Here is a 12,105-nt window from a genome sequence, read left to right as displayed (position 1 = left end):
CCGGTTTCAGGATCTCTCGTTTGTTTGTTTTAAGTCCAGACTATATTCACCAATAGAAATCTAAGATTTTTGATTCGTAGAGCCTAAGTTAGATCGGATGTATTGCAACTTGCAACATATTAAAAAAAACCGATAGCTAGTTTAAAACTTAAAAAAATAAATATTTAGAGGAGATTGATAATAACAATAATTGGTTTCATCTTCTGAAAAATTGCTATTTGTTTTTGAGTTACAGCTAAAATTGGAACTATATTATTATAACATTACGCTATTATTAAGTTTATCCTTGCCTATCAATCGCACGCAATTCCGTTAATATTTTCTAAATGCACCTTGCATTTAATTATAACATTAAACGTTTATCTACCTACTTGATAACTCCCTGCTGTGGGTGTGGAAATCTCTGATTCTGTTTCCACCAGTGGACTAGTGAAGATGCGTTGCGTGAGTACACACAATAATTCTTCCTTGCACGTATAATGTTTAGAAGTTATTTAGTCAGTGGTTATATCATTTTCTTGTTCGAGAACATCAATGTTGTTAGTATTTGCATATTTCAGTATCTATTTCAGCACAATAACATAGGATTACAGCATACCTTGCACTGCATGTTTGATAGTATTATGCTGCGTTGAAGTAGTTACTAGTCACTTCTTTGGTATAGTTAACAAAATGGATAAGTATCCATCCCCAGTGCAAACAGTTTGACCCTACGCATAAAAGGAAAAGATAAATAAGTAGAAGAATAATTATTCGATACAAAATGCAAACAAGCTATATTAAATGAGTGCTCTTCAAATGTTTCATTTTCAATATAAATTCAATATAAAACTGTTAGTGCTGAGGGTGTATACACTTTAGCCGAATATACACGTAATTTCGATCACCTTATTCATCATTTCATTCAGATTTTCGATGAACCTCCTGTGCGTTGAATGGCACAAAATGCTTTTACCATTAAGTCCATTAATTTTCATGCACCTCCAGTGGATTGACTGGCAGAAAATGCTCCTAGCATTATGTCCACCGTATGTACTTTTATTTTATAATATTCGATTTAATACACTGCCGGGCAATGAAAAAGTTCCACTCCCAAAATGCCGACAACAAACCACCGCATTTTTTCAAAGATTTAATTTAAAATTGAAACAAAATATTACCGATTTTAGTTGTTAATATCCAGATGCTCTGTTAAATGTACTTCAATGTTGGAGAAGACGGCATAAACCTAGCTTTTTCCGTTTAGAAGTAATTTGGTGATTTTCTGAGTGGAACCTTTTCATTGCCCGTGAGTGTATTATAATTAAATATTTATAATAATTCCAGTTGGTGATAATAGCGGCGGCAGCAGCCGTGGTGTTCTCGGAGCCCGCGCCTGCGCCCGCTCCGGAGCCTGTCTTAAGGCTCGGGCGGGAGAGGAATGATGAGATCGTGGACGCCCACATCCCTCGCTACTGGCTCGATGAGAAGCACTACAACCTCGTGCCCTGGGTCGAGCCGACCAGGGGCGTCATCGCTCATGTGAGTTGGTTATTGATGATGTGAATGTGGTGGTTATTGATGACGGTGCAATTGAACATAGGTGTTCTGATAGATATTCGAGTTCGATCACTGATAGTATTGGACCATGTGTGCCTAAATTACAATGTTTTAGATATAAAATAACTTAGACTCTTCCACAAAAGTTATAACGAGGGTTTCCTTTTAACAAGTTTTATTTTAATAAATGTTATCTTTCTTTTCAGTCTGGTTCTCCTCATGAAATCGCGATGCAAAACAAGTAAGATGCTTTCCTTCCTATTTGTACAAAATTACCAGAACTTAGTTATTATCTCACCATTTCAGGTTACCTGCCTTATATCCATATTTCCATTCTTTCCTTTACAAAACTCTTTCTCACCCAGGATCGTGCGCGACGTATACAGCCCGTCCTACTCCCAGCCCACCTACATCATAGACTACCGCTTCCTGAAGTCAGGCGGGCGCGCCTACACGCGCAGCCGCGGCGGGGAAGTCCTCATCCTACCCAAGGCCGTCAAGACCGTCGACCCCTCGGGCCAAGACTCGTACGACCGTCTCATTGACCACCTGAAGGAAGAAGAGTTGAAACACCACAGGCAGGAGGAAAACCGGCTTAGAGATAGAGATGAGAAGAGGAACCCGTGGTCAGCGCCGGAGGTCGTCCCTGACAGGTCCTGGGGGAAGGGGTGGAGACAGGAGGAACCAGAGCTGGATGAAGAGTACGGGAAGCTCTGATGATGACCGGAATTGTTGCAAGCAGTTGCCTTGAAACCCTGGTTTCACGACGCAATCTGTTAGTGTCTGTAGTTAAACTGTCTGAATTATATTTTTTCCCAATGTGCTTTTCTTATTTATTAGTCTTTGCATCTATGTATGTACGTATGATTACATAAACTGACTCACCTACGTATAATTATGTGTATTCATTTTGTCGTTCTACTTAAGTAATATGTTCTTTAGTCAAAGTATATTTAAAACTTTGACATTGAATAAACTTTCTTACCATTGGTTCGCAACTCATGTTTTTTTTAAATACATTGCTAAGCAGCTGATAATATAGATAGGTAATCTTACACAATTTATTATACCGACGATCTTTATAAATTGTATAAGTACTTACTAACTAAATTACAATTCCTACAATGTTACTTTTAAAGATTTATATTTATTCATCTACAATACTGTATTGGAAAGGACATCGTGTTGAATGAGAAGGAGATAGCTCAATAAATTCAAAGGTAAGTATCATCTATGTTTTGTAGGGAAAGTTATGCTGTTTAGAAGAAGGTTTGTCTCATTATTATCATCTTCATCACCAGCCCGGAATGAGCCACTGTTGGACATAGCCCCCCCCCCCCCCCCCCTAACAAGGTACTCAAGAGTTGTATACTTAGACAAATATATTCCAAGTGCCTGAAAACCGTACCACGTACGTTAACAAAAATAAGTTTCTGCTCAGTGTATTAACCGAATAATAAATTTTAATGATTATGTAAAGTGCCTAAAGCGTGTACGAGGTTTCAATAAATGATAATACATGTACATAATCATGAAATTACGTTAATTAACTCAGACGTAATAATCGTAACTAGCTCAAGTTACGAATTAAAAAAACATAACGTTGTTTACCTACCCAATTAGTTTACCAAATGAAGGTATGATACTTACCGCCAGATTATCCTAATTAAACTAGATACGCATTAACTATACAGAGTGTTAGGAAAATTTTAGTTCAATGGGGCGTTTCGACGCTACTTACTACCATACATACTTTTTTATAACACCCTGTATAACTTAGGTAGGTAGGTGTATCCTGCTTCTTGACAGAAATGAAACTTTGGTAAGTATTTAGTGGTATGGGTAATATGAGTATGTAACTTCCATGCCACAAGCGTAAGCCAAACATTCTGTCATTTTAAAACGAATTCTATACCTCCGATTCAATTAAACTGTATTAATCAAATCAAATCAAATATATGTGTGTATGGGTAATATGTTAATAATTGCCATTAGCATAACAACTATAGAATATCTGAAACCACCATATTTATGTAGCACAGGACGCAAGATGAATAACACGTCGAATTTCGCTCGCGCGGCCTCTACAGTGAGCGCAGTTTTTTCTCGATATGTTTTGAATTGCGCCCCGTGCCATGAATGCTGTAATTCATGAAATTACTGAAACTGAGATCCCGTCATATAACAATACGTTTTAAATAGTTTCAATGTTCTTTATACCCATATGACTGAGTTATACTCGTGGATGTTTTTCAAACCATTACACAATGTCGATGGAAATTGTGAAATGTTGGGGCGTTTTGTCTATTGAGTATGTCCCCGTCCCAAAATTTCACCATTTCCATGGCTTGGGTCTGTACTACTCTGTACCAAAACGCCTATTGGGAAAACTAGACCGAGGGCAAGATGATACACCTAAGTAACTACCTACTGTCTCTATATTGTTTTGAGGATGGTCATGTTATATCACTTTAGAGGATTTTTCAGAGTTTCAGTCTTTGGCTGGGCCGCCGCTGCCGAGTGAATTTTGATACACTGTATGTACCGGTCCACTTTGAATAAATTTTGAAGTATTTAGTTAGGGTAGCCTATATAGTTCCAGGTCTAGGACAAGATCACTCAAAAATACCATGATATGTAGGTGATAGTAGTAGCAGTAGATGAGGAAGGCCGAGTAAGACAGAGTATTGTGGTGGTCTGTGGAAGGGGCCTATGTCCAGCAGTGGATGATAGTTATCATATTATGATAATGAAATTATTAGAATATCACGTAAACTTTTCTTATGTTTTGATTCTTTTTCACAATTTTCTTTTTGTATCTCTTTTATCAGTTCATTCGGAAACTGTATGCTACTATTTTAAGTTTAATAGGTGAATAAACTATATTGTAATTTACCACTATTTATAACAGCTCATAAATTTACAAATTTACTATATAAATTGATAGATATCGATTAAACGAATTGATAGTAAGACATCAAAAATACATGTATCCGTTATATGTATATTAATTATATTAAACGGAATCTATTACTTTAATAAATGAAATCTGAAGCACATTAAACTGTCAGGGTAAAAAAAACCTACAAGTAAATAGATATAACAGCTTAATAACTTTTGATATCTAAATGCAATCAAATCGTCAATCAAAAGTTAAACGCTTTAAATACTTTGATCAGCAACGATTACTTAATGTATAGTTTGACGACTATGCTCCCCAGTTAACACTTGATTTCTATCAATCAATTTAGGAGCTAATTACCCTAATTACGGTAGTTGAGCTACTGCTGGGCACTGCGAATTGAACCGTAGCACCCTTGAAGATGGCTGTGGCGTTTCACAAATGACGGCCAATAAGCGATGGTGCAAGATCATAAGCGATAGGTCTAGTACTACATATTTGTAACATGAACAATGTTGAGTGGTTAGTGCCTAACCCTACAGAGGTTTCAAAAATTGAATGAATGGTATATACTCTATCTAAATGCAGACATTCACTGGTTTGTTTAAATAGCGAGTTGGCTTCAAGTAGATTATCCAGACAAGTTATTATTAATACGTATCGCTAGATCTTATAACTTGGGGCAAACAGGATAATTGGTGTAGGAACGGATCAGTGTCGTCACACACACATATTGCACCCCAAATTGGTGGAATTCTTAGATATATACGTGAGCGATCAAGCCTATTCATTAGTCGAGTTCCAACAAACTTGTAAACAAACAATATGTGGTTCCAAGTAAGTACAACGATGCGTTGTGAGTGAAAGTGTTTTAAGTGAATTTAGTTACAGAAAAATACTACTAAAATGTGATCTTCATACAAAATACTTACCTCGCTTTAGAATTGATAAATAAAGTTTACAAAATGACAGTGAATAAAATGTTTTAAAATTTATAGATCGCTGTGGCATGCGTCGCCATATTGGGCGCTTCGGCCCACGAGGCTGTCTCCAGCGTGTCCCGCGTTGACGGGCACGGTCACCACGGTGGCTACGCCATCCACCACGGCCACCATGGCTACCACGGCCACCACGGCCACTGGGGCAGCCTGGGCTACCTGGGCCACCACGGACACGGCTACTACGGCAACTACGGCCACGGCTACGCCGGCTACCCGTACGGCCACCACGGCTACGCCCACCACGGCTACAACCACCACGGCTACGGACACCACGATGGACACCACGGTGGACACTACGAACACGTAAGTTTTGGGGAATCCTTCTTTTTGCATTTGCAATGTCCCAATATCAACGTTTTATGATAATTATGGGAATTTGACACTGTTGTACTTACGTGCACTACAAAAAAATTCAAAATTAGAATATTTTTCCTGATTAACTTCTACTTCTAAGTATTAGCTAGTTCATGTTACCAAATTATACTTACATGAGCTCGGTGAGCTATAAAATCGATTGTTCATTGATATAGCCTGGAGTCATGCAAAGTTATAAAACCAAATTAAACCGTGTTTATGAGCAGAATTGGTAAAATGAACTAGTTAAAGGCACCAATAATGCCGATATACAATCTGAATACTAACGAATCACTGAATTCAGGAGTCATCATCATCATCATTACCAGACGATCTGTCCTCGGTTATGCTCATCCAGCAGTTACCAAAGGCTATCAATAGACTGTAGTATCGCGAGCTTCTTTGGATTATGAACAAAAATCGGGGATTGCCCCGTACGAATTCGTACAAGTATTCATTGTAACGCGTGGAATATGCACGCATAACGCGAGAAAATGGTGTGCCATCCTGCACACTGTTAAAAACAGCTTATGTATGTCCTAAACCCTCCCCAGGCATGGCACTACCCAGCGTACAAGTTCGCGTACGCCGTGAACGACCACCACACCGGCGACATCAAGGAGCAGCAGGAGGAGCGACACGGAGACGTCGTGAAGGGCCACTACTCGCTGGTCGAGCCCGATGGCAACGTGCGCTCTGTACACTACGAGGCTGACGACCACCGCGGGTAAGGAACTATAGGCTGGACTGTAGGCTAGAGGAGTTGGCGATAAGGAGGATGTGTTGTGAAGAGTAACTACTCGCTGGCTTAGTAACACCATGCGCAGAAGACACTATTTAGGTCCTCTTGGACGTTAGCGGTAGCGCGATACTAATGGTGCGAAACTGAGCTCTATGCTGCTAGGCCGCTATTCGTCAAAATTCCCACAAATGCAGATGATTTTAGCCAAGATTATGTAAAATCTGTGGCAAAGAAACCTGACCCTTTTCAGATTGACAATGATACCTGAACGGGTAGGTTTATTTGCGCCAGACAGTACAATACAATTTTCTACTATACCGTCTCTTATATTTTAATGGTTTTTTTTTTCAGTTTCAACGCGCACGTGCACCACTCCACCGTGCACCACCACGCCCACCCTCATCATCTTCATCATCATCACTAGATGGCAACATTACCTATTGAAGACTGAACCTCTTGGATCTCGAACACCCTATTTAATTGTTATTAAAAAGAGCGCTCTAATAAAACAAACGAACAAGCATTCCAGTATTTTAATTTTGTTGCAGACAGTTACGACTACTTACAAGTATCATACCTTAACTATACTTAGCCTAAAAAATGAGACGAGATTCCAAATTCTAGTCAATACTCCAAATACCAACTCTTCCTCAGTACGGTTTAGGTCCAACATCCTTCAACGCATTGCCGCCGTAGCCCGCATTATCCACAACATTAGAGCCGATGTACGCTCTGGATCGATCACTAGCGTACCCACTGGATGGGGTACGCTGCTCCGGAATGTACGCTTGGCTGGACGGCTCGTACGCTTCACCACTGCGACTGGAGGGCCCGTAGCTCGGCGTCACTTGCGGCGGATGATGCTTCGACTGACCTTCCCTTGTCACTATTGCGTTAAATCTGTTGAAAAATAAAAATTTGCATACAAAAGACATCAACGCGTTAACTGAACTTATTTTTATTGGGCATTTGGGCTCCGTAATAAATTACCTAACCGATTTGGAAGTAAGTTTTACATAAGTCATTACTTCTAAAAAGCAATAAGGAACAGAACCTCGTGGTCCACCATATAGCACAAAGCACGGCCATTTAAAGATAAGCTAAGGACCAGCACGCAGGTCTCCGGATGGACTACATAAAAAATCGGGCCATGGTAACCTAAATTCTACAAGCTGAATCATCTTTCAGCTATATACCAGCTGCCGCTTCACGGGTTCTTTATCAAAGCAAATAAACGTTAGCGTCCCTATATGTATAGCGATTCGCCATAAATACCGCGCTGTGATTGGTGGAACGCGCATTAAACGAGTGTATCGACGTCGATAACAGATCCGTGCCACCGCTGCTATAGACTACAAACTAGCAAACGTTATGATTAATGGTCCTTAAGAAAGTTTAAAACTAGATATACAAACCCATGAACAGCATCAGCGGTGTACTCCACTCTCCTCAGCGCCCCGTCCGGCTCGTACAGAGTGTAGACGCCGCGCACTCGGTCGCCATCCCGCGACTCCCAGTGGCTCTTCCTGTAGCCGGCGCCCGATGTATTTGTACCACAGAGTATACTAATCAATAGAACACCACCGTTGGTAACCTAAACTCTGCAAGCTTAATCATCATTCAGATATATACCAGCTGCCGCTTCATGGGTTCCTTATCGGCACAGATAAACGTCACTATATCGCGATTCGCCATAAATACAGGGCTGCGATTGGAGGAACGTGCATTAAACGAACGTCATTAAACGTTTTGTCGATGTCGATAACAGACCCGTTCCACAGCCGCTGCTATACACTACATAAGTACTATAAGTTACAGCAAACTGTTATTTTTAATGTTATTCTTAAAGGGATTTTCAAGCTACAAACCCGTGGACAACATCAGCGGTGTACTCCACTCTCCTCAGCGCTCCGTCCGGCTCGTACAGAGTGTAGACGCCGCGCACGCGCCCCCCCTCGCGCGACTCCCAGTGGCTCTTCCTGTCGCCGGTGCCGTGTCCTCATACCGAGGCACTTGTACCACAGGGCGTACTAATCAATAGGACACGGGCATTCTAATAGCCTGCCTATGTCTGTCACAGGGTATAATACCTCAATGCCGCCATTGTTATCTAAACTAACCAGCTGCCGCTTCACGGGTTCGTTATTGACGCAGATAAACGTCACTATATCGCGATTCGCCATAAATATGCCGCTGTTATTGGAGGAGCGCGCATTAAACTAGTTTATCGATGTCAATAACAGACGCATGCCGCGGCCGCTACTATACACTACATACTAGGTAACTTTATTATAAATGGTCAGAAAATGGTATGATAAAACTAGATAGATATACAAACCCGTGGACAGCATCAGCGGTGTACTCCACTCTCCTCAGCGCCCCGTCCGGCTCGTACAGAGTGTAGACGCCGCGCACGCGCCCCCCCTCGCGCGACTCCCAGTGGCTCTTCCGGTCGCCGGTGCCATGGTCCATACCGAGGCACTTGTACCACAGAGTGTATAAATAGGACACAAGCATTTGTAATAGCTTACCTATGTTTTTCTTATATTAGAATGCGGCCATGGTAACCTAAACACTGCAAGCTTATTTACGATTCAGCTATATACCGGCTGCCGCTTAACGGGTTCGTTATCGACTCAGACTATCATCACTCTATCGCTTTTCACCATAAATACGATGCAGTGATTGTTGAAACGCGCAATAAACGAATTTATCGACGTCGATAACAGACCCGTGCCATGGTTGCCGTTGCTGCTATAGACTACAATCTAGCAAACTTTATTATTAATGGGCCTTAAAGAATATTAAAACTACCAACCCATGGACGGCATCAGCAGTGTACTCCACTCTCCTCAGCGCCCCGTCCGGCTCGTACAGAGCGTAGACGCCGCGCACGCGCCCCCCCTCGCGCGACTCCCAGTGGCTCTTCCTGTCGCCGGTGCCGTGCCCAATACCGAGGCACTTGTACCACAGAATATCTATAGAAAGCACTTAATAGGAGACGGGCATTTCTAATGGCCTGCCTCTCACTGTCTTATATTAAAATGCGGCTGTGGTAACCTAAATTCTGCAAGCTTAATCAGCATTCAGCTATATTCCAGCTGCTGCTTCACAGGTTCGTTATTGACCCAGATAAAGGTCACTATATGACGATTCGCTATACCTTAATATGCCGCTGTGATTTGAGGAAGGCGCATTAAACTCGTTCATCGACGTTTTTAACAAACCCGTGCTGCCGATGCTATATATAAACTAGCAAACTTTTACTATTAATGGTCCTTAAGGAATGTTAAAACTAGATATTATACAAACCCATGAACAGCATCAGCGGTGTACTCCACTCTCCTCAACGCTCCGTCCGGCTCGTACAGAGTGTAGACACCGCGCACTCGGTCGCCATCCCGCGACTCCCAGTGGCTCTTCCTGTCGCCGGTGCCGTGGTCTGATACTTCGTACTTGTATTCATACTTCGGCTGCAAGTTCAAATAAAGTTTAGTAAAGGAGATATGGAGCCAGTGCGCGTTAGCTACGGGACGTAAACACACTGAGAGATTTGTATTATAATTTTGTATTCGTGATAAATGTAAGTAGGTGTATTATGTTTATTTATATGTTGTTTCTGTAGATACACACATTCATGAAACTTAGGATGGAGGTATACTAACTTGATTTAAATTGCTGCCTGATGCTTGCCCTATTGATGATCCCGAGGGTCCTGAAAGAATAAAGTCGTTATCATCCAGATATTCGTCATCATTTTGATAACATAACACAACTTTTGTTTAACACTCTGTCGAACAAAATGAGAGCAAGCAAGCTCGCTTGTAAAATCTTAAAATGTTTTTTTTTTTCAAAGAATTGGTTATTACCTACTCCCAGGCTGCCAGAAGACGAGGGCGAGGCTTGGGGCTGATGTATGACGAAGCTCTGTGAGGACGTGGGATGCTGCAGCATGGCCACCGGAGACCCGCGGGCCTGCAGACATGCGCTCAGCGCGAACACCGTCTGAAATATTCAGGCACTTTTTCAGAAATACTTTTATAATCTGCAAAGATATAATAATACCATTCGTTTTTTTTATTGAAATAAATTTCAGTAATCCTTCAAATATTTAATGTTGGCCGGATTAATTAGCCGTGGAAGATAATATTTCACTGAAAGTTTACATTTAGTTACAAATGCTAAAATTAGTTATAAAAAAAACTGAAATGTTTGTAACTACATTCTACTTTTCGTGGTATTTTTTTATTATTTTCTGTTTTGTTCATTATGTAAAATTTTCTACTAACACAATGAAAACACCTTAGACATAAACCTTTAACTATAGCGTTAAAGTTTAACACACCTTTAAATAGATCCACATGATTTTAACCCACAGCACACACGTCGATAAACTATTACTATGTCAGATTGAAGGAATATGTCATGTCTAGCCCCTTCTTATAGGGGCCAGTTCATCAGATAAAAGAACAATGTGTTGTCCGACGGATGTATTTGCATCGACAAAGGTCCTGTTGTCAATTAAACCTGTTGATAGCAATGTATGCAAACCTTCCTCCACATACATGATGTAGAGATCCAGATTGCATGCGGTTGCATGAGTGAGATGCGACGCTTAGCGGCACTTACCCACCCATACAGACCGAGTTGGATAGGTACCTAGTTATAGGTACATAACTAGGTACTTAGGTATTTAGATGTTTCACATACGTAATTAATAACAGTGGGTTTAAGATGAATAGGTTGAAGTATTTAATACAAACTGTTACGTGTTACACCTACTTCTCTTGAGGTAAGCAGACAAAGGACTTATTAATAAAATTTTTGATTCGTATTTATTTTAAATATAATAATAGGAGATAGGTACCTAGTCTTTTAAATGTGGTCTATAGGCACAACAAGCAGTTTTTTAAGCCTAAATATTTCAAATAAGTAGATATTTAGTGCAATTCTCATTCTTATAGCTCTAAGATCAAATTATAATATGATATGATTTTTAAGTTATGATATAAGTACTTGTACATATATGTCATTTTTTTACGCCGAAAAAAACGTATTTATTAAAAACGATGAACCTAATCAACTGTGTGTATACAGTTCTATTAATTGTCCTAGCCTACTTATTTTAATAACACCTATATGTACCCACCTAGTTCCTTAGTCAGTTAAAGCCTACTTATCAACCTATAAAAAACTATTTCATCGAATCGTAAATACGCGTAGGTACCTAATCTAGCAATTATTTTATAATTAAGTACGTATACTGTAGGTATTAGCAATTACCTGTAGAATAGGTTGTAACTAACTAGTCAAAGTTACAGTACCGCTTATTATGATTAGTAAATAATAGGTATAAAAAATTTATGTACTTATGCATCTACCTAATGCTTAACTAACACAACATTGTTGTTTAGTAATTTAATAGGTAAAGTATCTACATCTATGAATATTATGTTTTAACGATTAGTAGATCCGTATCAAAAGGAGGCCAGTGGAACCCTACTAACATCTAAGAATCTCGGGGTATCCTTTATGCCATGAATTTAATTTTAGTTCCCCTACATTTT

The 12,105-nt window shown here is 40.1% G+C and overlaps 2 protein-coding genes across 2 annotated transcripts; both read left to right on the top strand.

Annotated features, from left to right (window-relative positions):
* The first annotated feature begins 1,019 nt into the window (after positions 1–1,019).
* Positions 1,020–2,423, top strand: LOC119690430. Its single transcript, XM_048629112.1, has 4 exons — positions 1,020–1,028; positions 1,327–1,521; positions 1,746–1,780; positions 1,905–2,423. The coding sequence occupies exons 1-4, from the start codon at positions 1,020–1,022 to the stop codon at positions 2,254–2,256; spliced, it is 591 nt and encodes a 196-aa protein (XP_048485069.1). The 3' UTR covers positions 2,257–2,423.
* Positions 2,424–5,266: 2,843 nt separating this feature from the next.
* LOC105388437 (histidine-rich glycoprotein) lies at positions 5,267–6,527 on the top strand. The gene is made up of 3 exons (XM_011559336.3): positions 5,267–5,278; positions 5,440–5,745; positions 6,351–6,527. The coding sequence occupies exons 1-3, from the start codon at positions 5,267–5,269 to the stop codon at positions 6,525–6,527; spliced, it is 495 nt and encodes a 164-aa protein (XP_011557638.3).
* Positions 6,528–12,105: the final 5,578 nt, after the last annotated feature.

Source organism: Plutella xylostella, chromosome 22 (assembly GCF_932276165.1).
Source record: "Plutella xylostella chromosome 22, ilPluXylo3.1, whole genome shotgun sequence".
In the NCBI taxonomy this organism is placed as follows: Eukaryota; Metazoa; Arthropoda; class Insecta; order Lepidoptera; family Plutellidae; genus Plutella; species Plutella xylostella.
Note: the sequence above shows the minus strand (reverse complement) of the source record. Positions and strands in the feature narration are given on the sequence as shown.

Excerpts from the sequence above, each read along its gene's own strand:
- LOC119690430 (XM_048629112.1), top strand. Across the intron at positions 1,522-1,745 it reads CCAGGGGCGTCATCGCTCAT|TCTGGTTCTCCTCATGAAAT; the intron begins GTGAGTTGGTTA and ends CTTTCTTTTCAG. Across the intron at positions 1,781-1,904 it reads GAAATCGCGATGCAAAACAA|GATCGTGCGCGACGTATACA; the intron begins GTAAGATGCTTT and ends TTTCTCACCCAG.
- LOC105388437 (XM_011559336.3), top strand. Across the intron at positions 5,746-6,350 it reads ACGGTGGACACTACGAACAC|GCATGGCACTACCCAGCGTA; the intron begins GTAAGTTTTGGG and ends AACCCTCCCCAG.